Here is a 22,816-nt window from a genome sequence, read left to right as displayed (position 1 = left end):
TTTTTTTTTTTTTTCTGAAAGTAAGGGTTCAGGAAACACCAAAAAGTGACGATTGCAGGTTTTCTAGGGGTGAAGAGACTGTAAAGCATCTTTCTATCTTTCAGCACTTCCGCTTTAACTTAACTAAAGAGAGGAGCTGCTTGGTTACTATGGGCTATTTCTCCAGATTCTGTTTAATCCAGTTGTGATTTAATACCCCCAGTATTTGATGAGGTACAAGGTTTTTCTGCTCAGGAAGTCGCCATAATGGAAGCCACCAATATAGTGACACTCGCTACTGATCCAGAGAACAGCTAGGAGGTAGTCTGAACAGACTTTGAAGTATTATCTCCTTGAACTATGCAACTAAATATCATAAATGTAATGAACGGATCAGAAAGGTGCCTGCTTTGCTTTAGGCCCCATTACCACTAAGCGATTTAGCGCATTTTTGCCGCGCGAGATGTTGCCGACCAATGTTATTCAATGGAGCTGTCTTAGCGCCATATCGCTCTAGCAGGGCACTTTTTTCGGCGGATTTTGTGCAATTTTTTTAATGGAGCCCGATGGTGAAGGTCGCGCTACCGTCGATGGGACGTCGCGCTATCCCTGCTGCGCGGATCCGCTGCAAAAGGTATGTCGCTTAGTGTGAATGGGGCCTTACAGACTGGCAGGCAAAATGGTTCTTGTCCCAACAATGTGTTTAGTCATAAACTGTATAAGTCATTTTGAAGTCTTTAAAGTGACGCTAAATATTATAAATACAGTCATGTACATTAAAGGAGAACTATCATGTGAGTGATTTTTCGCTCCTCATAGTTAAAGCCGACCTGTGACCTTGGACCTGTGACCTTGGAGCTATCGCACAGCGACACTATAGATCGGGAAGTGAGCGAACACATACTGTCGCTCGCTCACCTCCCGATCATCTCCCTGCAGAGAGCGATGACTGTCAGTCACCTCTCCCTTCAGGGATTCCCCCTCCCCTTTTTGATCCTCCAGCGCTGACTGGAGGAACGAACGGGAGGTGGCGGGCATATGGGCAGAGCCCGCTGTCAATCAGCCAGCTTAGTGGATCTTGACAGTATTGTGGGGATCTGTCCCGACTGGGCGCTCTCACTATATAGTGGCAATAGCCTGCTATATACTGGGCTTTGGGTCATTGGAGGATGTTGGTATATGTCCTTCTATAACCCTACAGAGAACTATGGGATAGGAAGGTTACACCATAGATTTCTTTTAACTATTAACAATACTGTACCTGATTTGTGTATCAGCTGTAGATCCTCATATCATCTCTGAATTCATTCTGACACTGTCCTTTCTTCTGGAGGGTGGCTACTTTTGCTCCCTGTGGTACCTGTGTGTTGTAAAGTAGCCACCGCTCCAAGCTCACTCACAGGATGGGACTACAAACTCGCTACAAATTAGTAAACTAAACATGAGATTGTAGTCCATCACAGGAGTGAGCTTGGAGCGATGGCTACTTTACAACACACACAGGACTATGGGGAAGGAAGGACAGTGTCAGCATCAATTCAGAGATGATTTGACTATCTACAGCCGAGTGATACACAAATAAGATGCATATTTAATAGTGTTTAGTGTCACTTTATATCTACCACAGACTGGACCATTTAAACTGAAGACATGATGAATATAAAATGCATGTGCCTAGATTGCCTTCAGTAAAATCTGTATCTCTCTAAACAATTCGGAAATGGGGGCAACTGGTTTTATATGCTAAGCTTGGCAAAGCCCTCTCCTGCCTGCTGAGTTTCCCTATTGGTTTTTAAATGTGATGGCCATTGTTGCCTTTTTTGAAGGAATTGTAATTAAACATACACTGGGAAGCTAGAGTTGCTCATTGTATATCAATGCTGTGCTTCCTGCACAATGAAAAAAGGTAGAAATGAATAAAGCAGGAAACAACTTGCATGAAGAAACGGTTATAAAGGTGAACTTCTCCTGAGCAAACACATGGTAACCTTGTAGTATCTTTGCTGCCTGTTTTATTACAGTTGTCATGGTACATAATGTACAAGTGCTGGCATTTGCTACAGTACACGTTTGGGGTTGACATGGTATCGTCTCTTTAACTTCCCTTTTATGTTCTGGTTTTCAAATGCCCGCAACCCGCCACTTGATGTCACTGTCCTTCAGAAATAGATAGAACTCACGTTTCTAGTAGGGTATACATGTATATGTTTTCTTTGTACAACCTGGGGGCTGAAGGAAGAATATATAACTAATCTCCCGCTGCTTCTATTGTATTCTGATGGTGGATGCTTCAAGTTGTGTGGCCAAAGATTTCCCAACATGTTCCTTTTATCAGAAGTCAGTCTAATGAACCAACTTCTGCTGAGGGAATAGGGTCACCAAAGGAGTGAGTTTTGGCCAATTCCTGCTGAATCTGTTGCAATTTGCACCGTGTATCCGTGTATACACGGCTTTACTCATTTTATAATGTAGGTGCCTTTTTCCTTAAACTCTTATTTGACTTTACTAACTGATCTCGCATGTCTTAGGTTTCTGCTTGATTTCCAAACTGGTACATTGTTTAAAAAAAAATGTGAGTGTCTGTCAGAGTTGTCCTTAACCAGCTGTCTACAGAGAATACGAAGCACGCTTGCAGCGCTACGCAGAACGGATCTGGACATGCAAAAGTACAGGAAGCAGTCAGCTGACTCACAAGGAGGCTTGGGATGAAGAACAGGAAGTGTCAGAACTGTGAGTAGCTTTACTTTGGCTAGAGACATGTTGAAGCTGTTTTTCTAAAAGTTCTTCATAATGTGAGGGAGGATCCAACATTTTTAGCGCCCCAAGATTTCTCAAATGTCCCTTTTGTACAGTTAGTCTGAGCACACGTGCATGTGTTATGGAGATTACTATTTACATATTCTTAACAATCCTTGAAAGAGCTTTAAAGCTCTTTCAAGGCTTTCTGAGCCCCCCCCACTCAACTCTTTCTGCTTTTAATATGAAGTTATTAATTCTCAAACTTTAAAACAAATTAATTCAGTTTTTAACTGCTTAGAAACCTCTGTTTGTTTTCATTAGAAGTCTGACAAATTTAAGTTCAATTTTTATTCTTCAAAATAAAAGTATAAAAGTAAATGTTAACAAGGATAAGCTTCAGCACAAAAACCAACGTGTTACACTATTAGGATACACAATACAAGGAACAAAGGTACCACCACTGAGCAGTGAAAACCCACAGGATAGGGAGAAAAAAGCAGGGTACCAGGGAATCAATCGTCTGTGCATAAAATAATAAAGTAGGTATATCCCATGAACCCAAATAGGGCGATGCAAATAAGTGAGCAACAGAAAAGGAAAAACAGATGAGAGCAGAGAAAAAAAATAAACTTAGATCAGTAAGAAGCAAAGAGAAATGGACAAAGCTAATCCACTCCTGGTACTGTGTCTGTCTGAAGGTGGCAAAGTCTCCTACATGTTGTTAGAGCACAAGTAGGCATCTGTCAAAAGCATGAGAATGCAAAGAATGGATCCCAAAGTTGTTCAAAACGAGGGACCTGATCTGCCAGACATGCTGAGATTGTTGACAAAGATCCAAAGAAATCTACGTTTTACTTCCTCGAAGGGAAAGTGACAATTTTATCAATACCTATAGATACAAAGGGAGATGAGGGCTTGGAAGTGCTCGGGCTGGATATGCAAGTGACTAAATCTAGAAAAATGTCCTTTTCACCTGGCTGCAAGTCCAGAGAAGTCCATACAGCTGTGTAATTCTTAACCAGTCATTTCTGAAGGTAGACATTTGTTACCTCTGACTTCTTTTAGGTCTTGTATATTCATATTGTATATGGTGTTTTTCTTAAAGGCTGAAAGAAGAATTCCCCTTGTGGTATGAGAAGCAGGTCCTGGAGATGGTTCATCATAACACTGTATCTTTAGACAAGCTTGTAGACCAGTCCTGGATGGAGATCATGACCAAATATGCTATCGGTGAAGAGTGTGATGTTGAGGTATGTGACCGACATACACCTCTGAATGAAATGTATAATCATACAGCCAAATGTAAGATTTTTTAAATGTAAACTTGTATCTACATGAATACCATATTGGGGACCTTGCCATCAATATTTCTTTGGATACTGTAACAAGTTCTGAAGTGTGTGCAGTTTAAGGAGTGGAAATTTAGTACAGTCAATTTGTTCCAGATTTTTTTTTTTGGCCCCGAGTGTCTGACTTCAGCTTTGGTTTCATGAAGCCATGCTTAACTTTTTTTTTTATTTTTTTTATTTATAAAGCACAACGCACACCCATTCATTTTCAGATGTCCTTGTGTTGGCATCCGTTAAACAGATGTCAACTGATCTGGTGTGGATTGGGCCTTAATCAGTTTCAATAGATCAAACCCATTTAGGGACACTCAGAAAGCACAATGTACCTTATTGGCCCATGATCTGTTTCTTTGTTGATCAAATAATTAAGTGGGACATAAATTTAAGCACAACATTCAAAATGATTTAAAAACTGCTGTTTTGAAAGTGTGGCAGCCTAATAACCTTTGCTGTAAGCTATGAATTGAAATGTACTTCTTGGTAGTCTAATTCACTTTCTAAAAAGACATGTTGTTATAGAAATGTAACTGAGAGCTTGTACTTCAGGTTGGCCCAGAGAAATACTTGCGTGCTAAAATAGTAATGATGCATCCTCTCGAACAAGATGAGGCTGGAGCAGAAAAGAAGGCTGGGTCTTGTGATTCTCCATCCAGTGACAAGGAAAACTCCAGCCAAGTGGCACAAGATAACCAGATGAAGGAAGAGACTAACCGCCGAGACAGTTTAAATGCTCTGAGAGAAAGTAAGGATCCCTTTTTAGTGTTGTATATGATGTGTACAGTGGTACTTGGCTGTTTACGTTGTAGTTCTAAGCCTTTGTGCTAAACATTCAGCAAAGCACAAAATATGGTTTTAGGATTTATTTTAAACCAATGCCATCAATAGTTGTATAGGTATCCTACAAATGGTTTCCATCTATCACTAGAAACTCTTGTCTGGGCCTGAAGTCTTCTGCACATGAGTCAAATCCCATAATTCCAGCCAGTGCTGGAAACTCCATGTTAGACCTAAAGTCTTCTGCACATGCACGGACAAATCCCTTCCATTCCTATCATGCATTGGTATGTAGCCAGACAACATGAACTGAGTGGGCTTGGCTTAATCATAGATGACCTCTGCAATTCCAGTGTTGTGGGTGAAATGCGCCAGAGGTGGTGGTGGTGGTTCCGGGTGGTGACTGTTCATGATGTTCAGATAAGTTGCCAGCATTTTAACTTTCCTAGGAGTGCAGCTGGGCTTTTCCTTTTGGATTTGTTCTATTCAGTGATTGTAAGGAAAGCCCTGTGTGAGCTACGAGTCACCGGAGGTGTAGCTTACACAGGGCTATGGACAGCACGGATTGGTTCCTGGTGTTGAAGTGGGGTTAAGTATATGTTTCTGAGGATGGGGGATTGAAGGTCTGTTGCTTTGGCTTGAATGGACAAAGCACAAATTTGCTTTAGGCCTGTCTAAAGTGTCAGAGTAAGCCAAAAAATTCTGAATGACACCCAACTACACTAACTGCTTCTCTCTTAGGTGACAGAGCAAGACGTTCTCCCCGTAAACTGCCTGCAAGCTTCAAAAAAGAGGAGAAAAAATGGGTACCGCCTAAATTCCTACCACACAAATATGACGTTAAATTGCTGAATGAAGATAAGGTGAGAGATGCTACCTTTTCTTCCACCAAGTTTATTAGTAGCTTTTGTCATCCTCGGAAATGTTTAGTTGCAGTTGTTAGGCTTTCCAACATCACAGACCTCTTCTTAGTTAGGACAATCATAATTGGAATTGTGACTCGCTGGTTGTTTTGGGGGAAAAAATCAATACAAAACTATTTGGAAAGTGTTTTTTTAATGACAGTGTTGACTTTTATCCTTTTTGTATTCTAGGTTTGGATCTATAACTGATTGTCTGATTCTTAGACATGTTTGTTATAGGAACAATCAAGGTGGTTGATTTTTTTCTTAAGGCGTTGAGAATCTTCATTCAATAAATTGAATATTCACTGCAATTATGCAGTAATGTGACATGAATATTCCTGTTTATTTTCTCTGCGCATGATTGGGTATTTAAAGTGAACAGGAATTTTACTTTTCACATGATTGGATAATTAATGTGAATATTAACTAAACGGAGTAAAGATTCTTAACTCTCTTAGTAAATCAGCTTCTGTTTTAACAATCTTCTGCTATATTTTGTTTACCCAACTGCACATCATGTGTCCTGAACACCTTTTATAATCTAAATAATTGGGCTTAATATGTTAACCTGATTTTTCCCTCTTTAATCAGGTCATCAGCGTGGTTCCTGTAGAAAGTCTGTATCGCTCAGAGCGCCCTCCCAACAAAGAGATACTTCGCTACTTCATCCGTCATAATTCTTTGCGGCTAGGCACAGGGGAGAATGCTCCATGGGTTGTTGAGGATGACCTGGTTAAGAAATACTCATTGCCCAGCAAGTTCAGTGACTTTTTACTGGATCCGTATAAAGTAAGTTGCTATTAATGACATTTTTTTTCTGGTTCTGGAAGGCAGCTTTTCACAGTAAGTGTTGAGGTACATGGCATGCTATGTATGTGAATGGACATTTGAAAATTGAAATTAATGGTAACTGTAAATGAGTGTTGTGCTGAAGTGTGCAAGCAGAGTTTTTTTTGTTTGTTTTATTTTCCTCACTTTACTCTTTAAGTAAGAATCAAGGTTTTGTGGTTTGCTTTCTTTATTTTCTGTTTAAACCTTGTTCCTGATCATAGGACAGATGTATTTATGGTGTTTGGCTCCTAGTGACTGACTCCCATCATAGAAATCAGAAATGGCAGGGCAGCTTCTAATTTCAGCAGTGTGATTAGGAGCTGTTACGTAGCATTTCTGATCATCTAGTGATTGTACGTAGTGCTTTTATTGTTTACATCCCAACGTAGTGCCTTACTGGTTTTGCTGAATTGTACAGTACAATTCCATAATTTTTTTGCCATTATGCGAGTCTTGACATGCAAATTGTATTTTTCCCCCCCCCCTTTTTTTAGTACATGACTGCAAATCCAACACCCGCAACAAAGAGGAAGAGTTCAGGATCTCCTGATCAGAAACCAAAAAAAGCCAAGACTGATGGTGACAAATCTGCTCAAAAAGGCAAGAAATCTCCTCTCAGCCCTAGTTTATTTTGCCAGCTGAACCTAAAAAAAGTAGTGCTGGGCTCACCTTTAAAACTAAAGGATTTGGAAGGAAAATGTTCACCAGAGGAACTGCAAAAGTTGTTGAAACTCATGAGTCCTAACAAGAAAGGAAAAAAGAAAAGTGGAAAGTCTCAGGTCATCAATGGACAGAAGGTATCTGGTAAAGCTCGCTCACCTAAGAAGAATTCTAAAATGAAGCAGATGACATTGCTGGATATGGCTAAGGCTTCTCCTAAAGCATCTCGACCTAGGAGTGCCTCATCTACCCCCAAATCCGCTAGCAAGCCTCAAAAGCGGCTTCCTGCTGCTGCTTTGCATTTGATTTCCTACTACCGTGATAACAAGAATCGCGAAGATCGAAAGAGCCCTCTATCTGCTCTCATCTCTAAGGTGGCAAGGCTTCTTACTGATGAAGAACGCAGTAGACTGCCTGATGAGCTAAAAGAACTGGTACAGAAGCGTTATGAGCATTTGGAGGAACGCAAACGCTGGGCTATGATGACTGATGCAGAGAAGGAGGACCACATGAGAAAGAAGAGGGAAGCATTAAGAGCACGGCTTAAGGAAAAAGCTCGGGAACGAAAGCAAAAAGAGAAGCAAGAAAGATTAGAGAAGCAAAAGAGATTTGAGGACCAGGATTTGGCTGGCAAGAATTTGCCATCTTTCAAGTTGGTAGACACTCCAGAAGGGCTACCTAATGCTTTGTTTGGTGATGTAGCAATGGTGGCAGAGTTTCTAAGCTGTTACTCTGACCTGTTACTTCCAGATGGTCAGTACCCAGTGACTGCCATTTCTCTTATGGATGCCCTCGCTGCTGAAAAGGGTGGTTTTCTTTATCTTAACAGAGTGCTTGTTGTGCTGCTACAAACTCTCTTACAAGATGAGATTGCTGAGGATTATGGTGAGCTTGGCATGAAGCTGTCTGAGATTCCACTCACCATGCATTCTGCTTCAGAGCTTGTTCGTTTGTGCCTCAGAAAATCTGATGCTCCCGCTGGAGAAAGTGACTGTACGGAGAAGGGGGATGATGAAAGCGAGGGATCTGCTGTTTTCCAGGATGACGAAGTAGAAGATGAATTCCTGGAGAAATTGGAAACATCAGAGTTTTTTGACTTGACAACAGAGGAAAAGCTTCACATCCTCACTGCTCTTTGTCACCGCATCCTCATGACTTACTCTGTACAGGACCATGTGGATCAGAAGCAGCACAGGTCAGGTGAGCTCTGGAAGGAGAGGTTAGCCATGCTAAAAGAAGAAAATGATAAAAAGCGGGCAGCGAAGCAAAAAAGGAAAGAATTGGAGGCCAAGGGTAAAGAGGAAGGGGTAGCTCCCAAACAACTTGTTAAGAAAGTTGATAAAGTAAATAAAACCGATCCAGCACCAGCAGAGCAAGAACCTGAGGACATGATCAGTGCTGTGAAGAGTAGGAGGCTGCAAGCTATACAAGCCAAAAAAGAAAAGGAGCAAAATGAAAAACTTTCCAAAGGTAAGAATTTGGTTGCGTTATATAATCTAATTTTCCGAATTGTCTATTTTTAGATGTCTCAATATAATCCATTTTTTGGTACTGCCAGGCTCCTTTTTACATTGCCTTTTATAAAGCTAAAGGTGACTTTTCTTTGTGCGTGGCACTACAACTCAAGGTTAATAGTAACACACTTGCATAATTGCTAATACGATTTTAAACGGGTATGACCAACAGATGTCAGTCATATGCATTTTTAAAGTGTACTTCCACTTTTGTAATCAAATAAAAAAAAGAATACCCCACTATATTTTCCTATTTGCACAACATACCCAACAATGTTTAAAAATACAGTTTTCCTTTTTAGGTTTTTATTTGGTGAACGCTTTGTGCAGATTCCAAGCTACTCTGAGCAATTTTAAAGTGAAAGTAGATGGTCTGACCTGAGGGTCAGGCTGAGCTTCCTCAACACCTTTCAACTCCTTTCAACTCTTTTGTTAGGACAGACGTTGAAATCTAGTTTACAACTGATAATGAAATCTGTCAGCCCAGTATAGACAGGGTTAATTAAAGTAAACGTAACTTCGCATAGCCACCTCAACATTACACGGGGAAAGGCTAGTTTTGTATTTTTAAGCAGGTAAAAAGTGCTTAAAAATGTAAGTAGCGATTTTTGTTGCAAGTTCTGCAATATGGGAACATGTAACACACCTAAAGTAGGTATAATCTAAATTTTTGAGGTGACGTTGTCACTCATTTGCTCCCTACTCCAGATGGTGCAATGGTTTTTAACTCGTGACTCATTTCACTTGGCTGGAGCCAGTTTGTTCTGTAGATTAGGACTAAATAATACACAAATGCATGAGGGATTAAGCCCATCCCTAAATAACACTTGTGCATGGCTGGCTCGGCATGTTTAGTCATTGGATATTGCCTTACAGCACCACTGCTACTTGGGGTTTTGTTCTAGTGCACTTCTTCTGACATTTTTATATCACATTACTAACCTTCTACTTAACAATTAATTTGCAGAAAGATTCCAGAAAGAGGCAGAAGAGGAGAGAATACGCAAACAGAAAGCTTCTGCAGAGAAAGCTTTCCATGAAGGGATTGCAAAAGCAAAGGAAGTGCTGAGAAGATCGCCCATTGGCACAGACCGAAATCACAATAGGTAAATTTAGCCCTTCGAAGTCGTCTTTGCACCTTCACCCTGCAGCTGGACAATAAAAAGAGAACACAGACTGATGAGCTCATCTTCCGCTCTCTCTGAGCTGTCACTCCGCTCTCTCTCTCGTCAGCCTGCTCCTTTCACTGCAGCACAACTGATTGAATGCTTGTGCTGCTCTCCCTCTTCCTGTCTTTTTTAGATGACCATGTTAAACAATTCTGGATGTAAACATCTATTTATTTTATTTTCTCATTCATTGAGAGACACAGGATGTCTTATATATATTGTGGGGTTGGACCTCAACAAAAAAGGGAGGGGAACCCCTCCTATTCCCAGCATCCAGGGAATTTAACTTTTTTTTTTTTCCCCATGCTCTGCTGAGAAGTTGTAACTCCCCCCCGCTGGACTCTGCATTGTTGCTTTTTCCAGACCTGCATGTAATGGCAAGTTTGCTTCTGAGTACAGTCAGGGTCCAAAGCTGTGGCATGACCATCTCTAAAAACTCACTTTTGTTAGTAGACCATGAGGGCTGAGCACCAGGAGCTCTCATTACTAAAGCTGACCATACACTGCTCTTATTATTATTATTATTATTATTCCTTAACCAGCAGGCTGAGCGATATTAATAAAGCAGATTCCTCCATCAATGCTAAAATTACATTGATCGAGGAATCCCTGTTCCCTTTTTGTATTCTGAGAGCGGACGGCTGACTATGAAGTGTTCCAAGACCTGTATCATAGGTGGGGAATGCCGGATGTGGACCTCTTGTCGTCCAGATTCAACTGCAAACTGGACAGGTTCATCTCCAAGTACAGGCATCCTCTAGTGAAGCAGTGAATGCTCTAGTGGCTCCATGGGATCTTTACTCCCCAATCTACACTACAACATTTTCTTGGAGTCCATAGAGGATAAGAGGATAGATTATGCTCTTAGTACTACATTACCAGAAATTTGAGGCATGCTGGGAGTAGGAGGGGTTATCGTTGGGCTTTCTGCAATTTGTGTTTGCCAGTGTCCAGCCTTCATGTAGGCAGCAATATAACCCGACAGTATACAACTGTCTCCTAGTGGACTTTGGAGTCATAGTACATAGCTCACCTGATTTTGGGCACAGGCATTAATTGTACTCTTTCACCCCCTCCCTCCCCCCCACCCCCCCACAATTACATGGTTACATATACTGCACCATTCCAGATTAGCTGTTCAAGGTATGGGTGCTTTTTATTTCTTTATCCTTTTGTTTGTATAATGTGGTTATACCCACCCAGTCTTGCTCATGTGTACTATGCTCGTGATCTTCTGTGTACGCCACTGTTCATTTTCGCAATTAACTACCTTCTTAACAGGTATTGGCTGTTCTCAGATGGTGTTCCAGGACTGTTCATTGAGAAGGGCTGGGTACATGACAGTATTAATTACAGCTTTAGTCTTCCTGAGGAAGAGGAGGAGGAAGAAGCGGATGAGGGTAAGAGATTTCACTTGTACATGGCTCCAACAGTCTGTTTGTTACGGCCAGGACCATAATGATCTTGCTTTTAAATATCTCCTTCGTGCTGGCACTGCAGTGGTGGTTCCTTTTTTTTTTTTTTTACCATTTTGTACTATCAATATCATGTATTTAAAGTATCATTTTATATCTGCAGCATTTTTTTTTCCATCTCTTATTATTTTTTATTTTTTTTAAACTATTTAGGTAACACAGATAGTGAAGATGCAGACAGCAGTGTTGGTGGGCCAGATGATTCCATGCAGAAGGAGGAGAAAGTGGTAGAGAGCACAGTGCCTAAACAAGGGCAGAATCTCTGGTGAGTTATAGTCCTTCAATCTGAGACTCAGTGTTGAATTGTATAACAAATGCACCATCTTCTTACTACTGTTGCTGGTTCACGTCAGCAAGAGAGACTGAATAGGGATTGGCTGAGATTAGTTGGCCACTGTAGTTTGAGAAATTAGAATAGTATTTCACAGACTGCAAAACTAGCTTATAACTCAGTTCCAGCATCTGTGCAAAACTAAAATATCAATACTTTGTTCTGCTTTTCTGAAAATCTGTTCTCCGCTTGTCACACTTATTTTATTGTGTAGTGGTCCAATACTTTTATTGTTACTTTAAACAGGGATGGCCAAACTCCGGCCCTCCAGCTATGGTGAAACAACAAATCCCATGAAGCATCTCTATCCGGGAGTCATGTCTGTGGCTGTGAGACTCTTGCAAAGCCTCATGGGATTCGTAGTTCCACCACAGCTGGAGGGCCGCAGTCTGGCCATCCCTGCTTTAGTAAGTGGTTTGATAAATGTGCTTGCATTCTACAGTTAACTCCTTTTATTCACTCTTTCTATGCATTTTAGTTAGTATATGATACTGTCTTGATGTTCTCAGAGTTGTATGGTCCCAAAAAAAAGTGCCGAAGCGAAAAAAATAGAACTGTCAGATATATAAAATCTAAAATAGTCATACTTATGTTTGAAGCTGTATACTCTGGTGTGGTCATCTCTTACTGTTCCCTCGTTTTTAGGCAGTTATTGACCTGGAACAAGTAAACTTGTTCCTGGTCGGTGATCCTGCATGTTTTGCTGGAAAGATGCAAATGACACATCCTTGAGGTTGCACTTTCAAAAACAATGTATAGTGCTCAGAAACAAGTCTGCAATGGCAGTTAATATTTCCGTTTTGATATGTTCCTTTGAAGCTCAACAAGATGTACATGCCTAATTTATGTATCATACTATAGGTAGTAGCACGATATTCAAGGAATAAAATTAAGGCATTTTTTTTTTCACTTGGGTGCCTAGATGTGGTTTTGACCCCTGCTAAGCACCCCACTCCCCACTCCCCCCTCCACATTGACTGGGCAGGATGAGTGTGCACAGCCGCAAAGCTTGGAACAAATCACTGAGCAAGGCACTCTGTATACATACTTTGGGTTGATGGTGACTGTTCACTTTTGATTTGATGGCCAAATGCTTCCCAAAATACAAGGGTGTTAATGCTCTCATGGATCCAATGCCTGTGAGAATGATGCCCAATATCTGAAATTGCTTAAACATATGTTCTTGATTCACTCAGGTTCCTATGTGATACACAGAAGGAGTTGGATGAGCTTCTAGACTCTCTACATCCTCAGGGCTTTCGGGAGAGCCAACTAAAGGAGAGACTACAGAAAAGGTTTGTAATCAAATTAATTCCTTCCTGTGGTCTACCATTGAATATAAAACAATGACCCATCAGTGCTAGTTGGGTGGTAACAGATACACTAAAGCAGAGTCTCCAAATACCATGTGGCCTGCAGCCAGCTGACAAGTCAGGCACACAGTTAGGGACCGCGTACCTGACTTGGGGGAGCAGCTGCATGGTCTGCATCCCTTTTAGGATGCAGACTGAATAGCTGCTCCTTGCAGTACCGGCACTCAGTTCCTTTCGGCCGGTGCTCTGACAGCCTTCACTGAGCACTATCCGAAAGGATGGATTGGTATTGCCTGCAACAGCCAAAGGTGCAGACCTTACTAATCAACCACTGGATCCCCAGGGATTGTGCCTCCTCACCACCTACCTGCAAAAATGTGTATTTCTGTGTGTGCGTTTTTTCTCTGTGTGGGTGTGTATTTTGTATTTCTGTATGTGTGATTGTAATGTGGCAGTGAATCTGTTGGTCTTCTGATTAAAAATTAAAACCTGTAGGGAAACAAAATGCCTATACTGACACTGCACACATATACACATACTGATATCACAGACTCGCACACCATCACTCACAAAAATCCTGACAATACACACCCAACACAAAAAAATATATACTGACATTGCATACAAATAGGCCATAACACTTATACTGACATTCTAAACACGCAGACATTAATGTTGGTACCCTATATAGTTACATTTCATTTTGACGTTCTTAAATTTTATGAAAATTGTCAAGTGGCCCCCATGGGTGAAGAAAATTTGCCCAGTGGCTCCCAAGTAAATTTAAGGCCCCCTTCACTAAAGCAAAATTATAGCAATGCAGCCCTATTTGTAGGCACTAGATGGCGCTAAATATGTTCTGCAAGCTGCTTCGCTTGTACAATGATTTGTTTGTACAATAGCATTAGCCATGTTCAGAAAACAAACTTTTTGCTTCAGGATATAAAGGACTCGTTCACACTATGTGCACATCACCAGGACAGTAAAGCTTTCACTTTGACACCCCAGTGCGCCCGCAATGTAAGGTGCCCATTGCACATAACAAACCTAGTGCTTTGTGATTTGCAGTCATAAAATATTGTTTGTCCAACTTTGGCTCAGTTGCTATGTGTTGGCAGCCAGTTCAAATAAATAAGCTGCTTTAAAACAAGGCAATTTAATAATGTGCATGGCCTTTAAAAGTGAGTCTGCCTTTTAATTGTAATGTATAGCAAACATTTAATACAGTCACTCCAAGATGCCTTTTCATAGCTTTAGTCCTTGTCTAGTGTGACACTGAAACCACCAAATTTGGGTTGCTAGATTAATCAAATGCAGGCTCTCCCCTTGTGCTCAGGCCTGCTGAGGAAAATGATTATGGTTTATTTCCCTCCTCCTCCCTGGATATTGATAGCCACTTTCATTTCATGCAAGGAGCAGCATCGCTAGTGAAAATTATGCAGCGGCCAGGCATTGGTGACACTTGTCTAGGTGCCTTGGGTGTGTTAAGTTTCAGGGACATAGCACATAGACTCAGCTTACTGTGCTATATCATTGGCACAGAAGCTGGGCTCTGATAGATTTACTATTTGGAAGGGCTGCTGGGTGGAGCAATCTGGTATTGTGACCAGCAATGCAGCTGGGTACTGTTGCTGCTATTTAGTGGTTCAGTGAGCTTCCCTCAGTGTTTTTCATGCTTTCTGTACTACTTTCCTACTTTTCACCTTTTGATGAACTGGAGCTGGACAGATGGACTGAAGAGTGAGGTTGAGGTGAGAAGCTGAAACTTTCTGAGATGGAAAGGAAATTCAAGGCCTCAATACCACCTTTGTCCTTGTTAAAGACCAGAAAGGGTTCTTTTTAAGTATAGGGCTACCAGCTGAGAAACCTGCAGAGGTAATATTCACAAGGTTGCATTCCTTGTTCCTGAGAGTGGAAAGAGGAAAATCCCTGATGTCAGACTTCATGGTTTCGATGCTGTATTTCCAGGCCCAAAAGAAGATCTTTAGCGCCCTCAAAATGGGGTGGATGCCTCCTTTGAGTTTGGGGGGTGAGTCTAACGCCTGGAACTGTTCTGCCACATGGACTATGGGAAATGAGCTCTTATGGTCTTAACACATTGAAGGGAATTTATCAAAAGTGGAGCAGACAAAATCTGGAGCAGCTGTGCACAGCAACCAATCGGCCTCTTCATTTTCAAATCTTAACTGAACAAATTGGAGAGAAGCTGATTGGTTGCCATGCAGAGCTGCTCCAGATTTTGTCTGCTCCAGCGTTGATAAATTCCCTTCATTGGGTCTCGAGACAGGACAAGTGCTGAGATAATACCAGGGCTCTGGTCTTAGAAAGTTCTCCACAGCTAACTTTTACTAGTACATGAAGGTCTGGCAAGTGCTACAATGGAAAACCCAGTGCCACAGGTCACATTTTAGGCTACCCTGAATTGTACAGTTTAGTGAGGTCTGAGTATGGCACGCTTAAGTCAACCTGTGAAAAGGTAGCTGCATATGAAGACAAGCGAAGTAGCAGAGAGAGGTTACTTTTCTCCACAAAGCTGAGAAGTTGTCGACTACCCTAGGACCCTAGGCATGCTGAAAGTAGGAGGGCTGGCCTACAGATTTTGTTTGCCAGTGTTCAGTTCTGAAGGCAGCAGTATAACCAAACAGTACAAAGTTCTGTATCCCTCATTGGATGAGAGAGAAAATGATTCCTTGGCTGCAATGCTGAAGTAATACCTTTTTTTAGTACTTTTTCAGTATGCAGGTAGGTTGTTTTTTCACTTACCTGGACCAAACAATCAGATTCGTAATTAAATTATTGAAGCAATTCACAGCTAGGCAACTAGCCAGAGTGTTCTAGTACAGGTTTCCTGTAATTCTGTCACCAGACCAAACTTGATATTTTTATTTTTTTATGTGCAGCATGAATGCATTTCCCTATTATGTGCCAATTTGATTTAATCCGGCTTTTGTGTGCAGATATCAAGACATCGCACATTCCATACACCTTGCTCGCAAGCAGAACTTGGGTCTGAAGATATGCGATGGACACCAGGAATTACTGAATTTCTTGAGGAGTGATATTGTTGAGGTTGCCACACGGTTGCAGAAAGGAGGCTTAGGTTATCTGGATGATGCTACAGAATTTGAAACCAGGGTAAGGATCAGCAGTGGTATTGTATGTTCTTAGAAATGGAGCTTATGTCGCTGTTGCCGCAGATCTTAATTCTAACATTTTATTTTTGACAGGTTCGTTCTCTGGATAATCTAAAAGATTTTGGTGAGTGTATCATATTTCTCCAGGCCGCTGTCATTAAGAAGTTCCTGCAGGGTTTTATGGCTCCTAAGCAGAAAAAACGTAAACATCAGTCAGAAGAGGCAGCAGCCAAAGCAGAGGAGCAGGATGAGGAGAAGAGGATGGCAGAGGAAGCCAAGGTACTCCTTTTTTTTTAAATATTATTTTTGTGATGCAGCTTTGTCGACCAGACATTTCAAGTATTACATAACCAGTTGTAGAAGAGGTGATATACAGTATTTTTCTTGACTATTCTGCTACAGGCTCCCTTCAGCAGTAGATTAGTGTCGTAAAGGCAGCCTATTTGAGCTAGGGTTGCTATCTTGATTTTTAAAAGCTGTGTGCTTGCGCATGGTCTCTGGACTTGTCTTCCCTATCTATGCTTCATTACTTTATAAGCCACTAACTTGAGAGAAGCATGTGTATCAAATGTCTTGACACAAGTAAGGGCAAGCCTCGGAACATTAGCCTTCGCAGGCAAGTCTGCTTTGGCAGTTCCCGTTGCTCTTTTCTCGAATTGAAAAGCACCCACTTGCCTGGACCTTCATACAAATGTTTAGCGATGAAGGGAGCCTGGAGCATTAATTTATCAAGAAAAGGTAGGGATCTTGGCAGTCTTTACATTTGATACCTTTTAGCAAGCCTCTCGGTATAGCTTTGTGATATCACGTTTGACATAGTTCAGGGGTAGGCTACCTTGACACTCCAGCTGTTGTTTAACTACAAATCCTATGAGGCAGTGCACTGACTGACAGGCATGACCCCAGAGGCATGATGGTATTTGTACTTTCACCTCAGTTGGAGGGCTGACGTTTGCTACCCCTGATGTGGCTCCTAATGTAGATCTGAGAGTGCCAGCATCTCTGCTGAGCAGAGTCACTGAATGTTGAGCTACCAGAATAATTTCTACTAACCGTTGAAGACTGGTCAATTTACTTTAAAATAAGCTCATGGCTTCTATTAACGCTGTGAACTTTTCCACCTTTGACTGCCCAGCCATAATCATTGACGGCTGCAATGGTTAAAGGTAATCCCACCAAAACATGGTGTTCTATTAGTAGAATTCAATGCCGTCTGGTTGCTATATGTAGACATTTTGTTTGCCCAATGCTGTTTTGTATAAAGAACCCCCTGAGGCACATCTCCCTTGTTCTGGGCTCCGTCTGCTGTTTTGTCCCTGATAGGAATTGTTTGTTGCATAGCAACAGCTCTATCTTGTCTATGTAATATGAAATGTTGGAATCTTACACTAGTCTGTGGCCTAGTATTGTGTACTGTAAAATGTATTTATTTTTTCTTCCATTTTCTTAGAAGTTGAACATTTCTTACATTAGAATCTTCTGTTGAATTTCTTAAATGTTGTGGAAAGTACTCTCGTGTATTGCCTTGCATTAAATATTTGCGCTTTTGAATGTTGTGATGTGGTGCCAGCGCACGGCTGCCAGGTTTTCCATTTTTTTGTCAGGGTGCTTTTTGTCTCTTATCCCTGCACAGCATAAATTGTGTGTGGCCATTTTTAGAGGCCTTTGAATATGCGCCAGACATTTTTTAATTCTGACATCTGTCTCGTTGCACAAAGCGCAAATAGCATTTGTTAGTGTTTGGCTGCGTGTTCCCCTTTTATGGCCATCGTTTGGGCATTCTTTATTGGCAGCAGTATTTAGACACGTGTTGCTAAATGAAATATACACGTGGTGGCAGCAGAGTATTAATCAACAATTTGATATTTGGCACTCACTGAGTTGGGGGGTTTTCCCACTATAGAAATGGTAAAGGTGGGTTTTGTTTTTTTACTTTGGATTTGGAAGCTTAAAATTTGTATGACAGGATTAATGTACAATAAATGCCTGCTGTATAAAATGTGACAGCATGAGGAATGAGCGCTGCGGTACAGGAAGAATATTATTAAAGTTGATGTTAAACACATTGTTTCAAGCAGACATTTAATCAGCTAGAAGTGATGTGCTTCTATTTTACAGGAAAGGTTTAAGCATCGGGACAGTGGTTTTCTCTCAAGTAGCTGTTGTTTTAGTACAGTGTCCATGTTCATTGCTTGCATGGTTGACCTTGAGTGAATGTGACAGGTTGTCTCTCCCTATGCTTTGCAAGCATTTCACTTTTAAATAGCAATGTATAAGAAGGAAAAAAAACAAGTAAAAAAGATTTATACTTTGTGAAGAACATGGAACGACTTTCCCTATATATCTTCTGAATGTTTTTCTTTCTTAAAGGAGAACTATGAGGTGAGTGCTTTGAGTGCTTTTCACTCATCCTCATAGTTCTAGCCGACCTGTGACAATGAGACTGTCACAGGTCGGCTCAGTAGATCGGGAAGTGAGCGAACACATACCGGCGCTCGCTCACTTCTCGATCCCCCTCCCCTGTCCGATCCTCCAGCGCTGACTGGCGGAATGGGAGGGGGCAGGTTCAGCTGGCTCTGCCTCTGGATAGGCAGTGCCAGCTGTCACTCACGCAGGTGGGTGGGTCCAGATATAATTGTCAGGATCCGTTTCAGCTGAGGCTTCTCAGCATACCGTGAGCTGAGCTTTGGGTGACGGGAGGACGCTAGTTTGTGTCCTCCCGTTACCCTTAGAACTAAAAAAAAAGCCCTGACCCCATAGTTCTCCTTTTTAAGGTGATGTGTTCTGTGGGTTTACTTGATATTTGTATGAGCAAGCTGCTCTGCTGATAATTTTGTTGGCGAGTTAGGGCAGTGAATTAAAATGGAGAATATTATCAGTTTAATATGATGCATGTAACTGGGGAATAATGAGGGCAGATTAATGATGTGTATATGACTGGGATAGGTGTGATATGCAGAAGCCCATCTAGCTCCTATGTGGGTCTGATCATGGTACTTCTCAAAAGATATGAGCTCTGTAGAGTAATGCATTAATATTGAGGTGTTCCTAGTACTTTTGTACTACCGTTTCTATGGGCAGGTTTAATGAGAATGTCTCCGGGAAATAATTTATGGGTCTTTCATACTTTCTCCTTGTAGACAATGATGATCCCTTGCCAACAATTAGTTTGCATATGTCCAGGACTGATCTGTCCATGCTTATCCATACTCTTTAGACTGGTTTTCAAGCTTGAGTAAAGCAGCTCTTGACCATCTCAGTTCTTGGCGCTGTCCTGCCATTTTTTTTTTTTTTTATTGGATGTGGTTTACTGGCAAGGAAACCCATTGCTTTCTGCCAACAAAACTGTTCAGATTTGATTTTCTAGATCTGATTATTTAAATGAGATGGTGTTTTAATACAGATTGATTAGGTTGTCAGTGGCAAAATAGGACACAGCAAGCCCAATTGGCAAAACAGATCCAGGAGGGTCACACCAGAGAAGGGTTTTTTTCCTTTTCACCCTAGGATGTCAGAGGGAACTTGCCACACATTCATAATACATGGCTTACTGTACACGCACTGCAACACATTGGTAGGAATGTAGCCTATATCACTGAGACTGCATCGGACTCTGCTGGCCTATTCTTGAACTTCTCTTCTGCATTAGATGCTCCTGCCAGGAGACCACTGCAGTTTCATGTCAGTCATGGATCAGCACCACATAGGCTTCTCAATCCAGCATCCATGCCAAGGACTTCAATGAGATTGTTTAATCATACATGACAGAATACCATGATTGCATTGAATTGGTATTCAAATGCACATGTAAACTGATGTGACATTCATATCTTTACCTGTCCTTATGGTTGGTGTATGGTTTATTTACTTATCCAGGCTCATTACACTTTTTCCTTTTGCAGATTGCCTCAGCTGTAGAAAAATGGAAGACTGCTATCCGAGAGGCCCAGACATTCTCACGTGTGCATGTGCTTTTGGGTATGCTGGATGCCTGCATTAAGTGGGATATGTCTTCAGAAAATGCCCGCTGCAAAGTATGTCGCAAAAAAGGTATGGATGGAAGACATCTGATTTTATCGTATAGTGCCGTAAACCCTTTGATAACCTATTATTATTATTATTAGTATTATTATTAGTATTATTATTAGTATTATTATTATTATTTTCTTTTATTTTTTCCATAAAATTACTTATTTTTTAATGCAGTTGAGTGGGAATCTTATGGCATAGCCTTTATTTTCTAGGTCAAGCTTTAAGCTCGTCTGTATTTTATGGCTTTTCTCTCCCCTCTACAGGCGAGGATGACAAGCTGATCCTGTGCGACGAGTGTAACAAGGCATTCCATCTGTTCTGTCTGCGACCCGTTCTCTTGAACATACCAGATGGTGAATGGCTCTGTCCTGCTTGCCAGCCATCAACTCTTAGACGCAGTTCTCGGGGCAGGTAAGGATAAAGAAGACAAAATCTCAAGCAGTTGTCCATGGCTACCAATCAGCTTCATTTAGGCCTATAAAATGAAATGGAACAGACTGAAGAAAGAAGCTGATTACTATTGGCAACTGTTCCAGATTCTGTCTGCTCCAGTTTGATTCACCCAATTGCATTTTTTAATGTGAATAAAATCTTTTATAATTTTTGCTATGTTCTTTAAAGGAGTTATGCTGAAGAGTCCAGTCATGATGAAGAGGAGGAGGAAGAGGAAGAAGAGGAGGAGGAGGATGAAAATGACGATGATGAGTCAGGAAGTGACAATGAGCATGAAGGAAGGATCAGATGTGAGTAAACATGCTCTTTAATGAACATTTCTAAGTAATTAGAAATTTATAATTAGATTTTAGATTAGAATTAGATTTTTTCTTATTCATTCCCAACTAGTTTATTTTCCAAAGTAGCTATCCAGCGGGGAAGTCCTCAGTCTGGATTTTTTGAGCGCCATGTCTGCACCCAGCTTGACTGGGATTGCAGAGATCCCCTTAAGTGACCTTTTCTGCACAGGGTTCCATGTAGGGCTTTTTCCAGACTCCGCTCCAGTAACTGGTTTGCTGCGGAGCGCTTTTCAGGCCCAGAGCCGCTGGCATTGCCTCAGTGCTCGCCCTGTCTCTAAAGATTTTCTTTGATCAAGCCAGTTGGGCCAAGCATCAGGTAATAACTCAATTACATAGGTCGCCGGGTGTCATTTAAAATTCCTGGTTTCCTGCTGATTTGCAGCAGAAATGGTTAATGCTTTGGGACTGAGCACTGACACCATTTTCTGGGTGGAGTTTCACCTGCGCGCTTTCCTGTCATAGAGCGTTCAGGAAGAATGTGCCCGCTGCTGCTTCTTGCAAAGACCTTTCATCAATTCCTGCTATAAATATAAAGTGCACTGCGCTATTCAGTATATATGTGAGACTGAAATATACTTAACATATACCTCAATGTGCAAACAAAATCATCAATATTTAACATAAATCCATGATCGTATTCCATATTCAATAAGTGACCATCTTATCAAAGCTCTAAGATTCAACGTGATGTTCCTCTTTCCGTGACCGCTCTCCACCACCAATTTATCAAAAGTAATTGTCCATTTTATCCACATAAATAATGGTAAACAGTGATGTTTCTCTTTCCGTGATCAATATTTCAACACTTAACAGACAGCTCCAGTGAGTACCACCTGTGTCCGTGCTTATCCCTCTGTGCTCTTCCAAACACTAACGCTGTATCTTTGCTGTCTTAGGCTGGGTTCACACCTAGGCATATCGAATATACGTGTGTGACGCTCGTTTTTACCGCGATTCGCGGGGAAAAAAAAGTGCGACCAACTCTCTTCCTAGGGCCACCTGGCTGTATCCCAATGGAAACGCGCCACAAACGCCACAAAGAAGCTCCTGTACTTCTTTGGGCGTAGGATGTGTTGTAGCGTGTTCATACGGCCTGTAATATGCCCAGGTGTGAACCATACCCATAGGAAATAATGGGATTTCGTTGTTTGAGCGTTTTGCAGAGCGTTCGAACGCGCTACAAAACGCCCAGGTGTGAACCGGGCCTTAATCGTATCCAGCACAAACTCCACCACTAGCAGTTTCCACTACTCCTTTGTTCATCTACTCTCCAGAAAATCAATTAACGAACCCTCGCCACCATGAGATTAGACAAAATGCTCATAGTGTAGCAAATCCAAACAAGTAGTATCCGCTTACATTTAAGTATTAAAAAGCCGACAACTAGTCCTGTCCCGCATGCGTTGTGATTTCAGCAAACCCCGCCTTAACGCGCTTAGTCAGACATTTTCAAAAGGCTTTTGTCAAGTTGTCATTTGCTCTAGTTCCTGTTGCAGAAACGTTTCAAGGATTTTACCCTAACCCGTTCACCATTCAGGCTTTACAATGAATCATTGTTTTGCTTTGGGACTCCTACATTACTAGTTCATGGCACTGCTCTTCGGCCTCTTTGCACCTTGGATGTTCACAAAGTTTCTTACCTCAGTATGTGACAACGCCATAACCGTAGCTTACATTAATTTATTGGTGAGGCACCAGAAAACGTACAGCTTGAAGGGAAGCAGTCCTGATTCTTGCTTGGTCGGCCGTGCACATTCCAGGCATTGAAAATTGAAACGCGGACTACCTTGGGAATGTTTTCTACAATGTGGGGGTAG

The 22,816-nt window shown here is 41.4% G+C and overlaps 1 protein-coding gene across 2 annotated transcripts in view; it reads left to right on the top strand.

Annotated features, from left to right (window-relative positions):
• Nucleotides 1-22,816, top strand: part of BAZ1B (bromodomain adjacent to zinc finger domain 1B) — a 36,525-nt gene that overhangs the window by 9,193 nt on the left and 4,516 nt on the right. The window contains exons 2-16 of one of the 2 annotated variants that reach the window (XM_018557142.1): nucleotides 2,593-2,709; nucleotides 3,824-3,968; nucleotides 4,614-4,809; nucleotides 5,583-5,704; nucleotides 6,338-6,535; nucleotides 7,072-8,707; nucleotides 9,719-9,857; nucleotides 11,202-11,320; nucleotides 11,558-11,660; nucleotides 12,923-13,021; nucleotides 15,997-16,174; nucleotides 16,267-16,452; nucleotides 20,076-20,223; nucleotides 20,469-20,616; nucleotides 20,827-20,948. In XM_018557142.1, coding sequence (XP_018412644.1) covers nucleotides 2,593-2,709; nucleotides 3,824-3,968; nucleotides 4,614-4,809; nucleotides 5,583-5,704; nucleotides 6,338-6,535; nucleotides 7,072-8,707; nucleotides 9,719-9,857; nucleotides 11,202-11,320; nucleotides 11,558-11,660; nucleotides 12,923-13,021; nucleotides 15,997-16,174; nucleotides 16,267-16,452; nucleotides 20,076-20,223; nucleotides 20,469-20,616; nucleotides 20,827-20,948 — 3,656 coding nt within the window. Of the gene's footprint in view, nucleotides 1-2,592; nucleotides 2,710-3,823; nucleotides 3,969-4,613; nucleotides 4,810-5,582; nucleotides 5,705-6,337; nucleotides 6,536-7,071; nucleotides 8,708-9,718; nucleotides 9,858-11,201; nucleotides 11,321-11,548; nucleotides 11,661-12,922; nucleotides 13,022-15,996; nucleotides 16,175-16,266; nucleotides 16,453-20,075; nucleotides 20,224-20,468; nucleotides 20,617-20,826; nucleotides 20,949-22,816 lie in introns of both variants that reach the window. The other variant, XM_018557141.1, reaches the window with a different exon arrangement.

The sequence above is a fragment of the Nanorana parkeri genome, unplaced genomic scaffold, assembly GCF_000935625.1.
Source record: "Nanorana parkeri isolate BGI_ZX_2015 unplaced genomic scaffold, ASM93562v1 scaffold269, whole genome shotgun sequence".
NCBI lineage: Eukaryota > Metazoa > Chordata > Amphibia > Anura > Dicroglossidae > Nanorana > Nanorana parkeri.
This window is presented reverse-complemented; position numbering and strand designations above follow the sequence as displayed.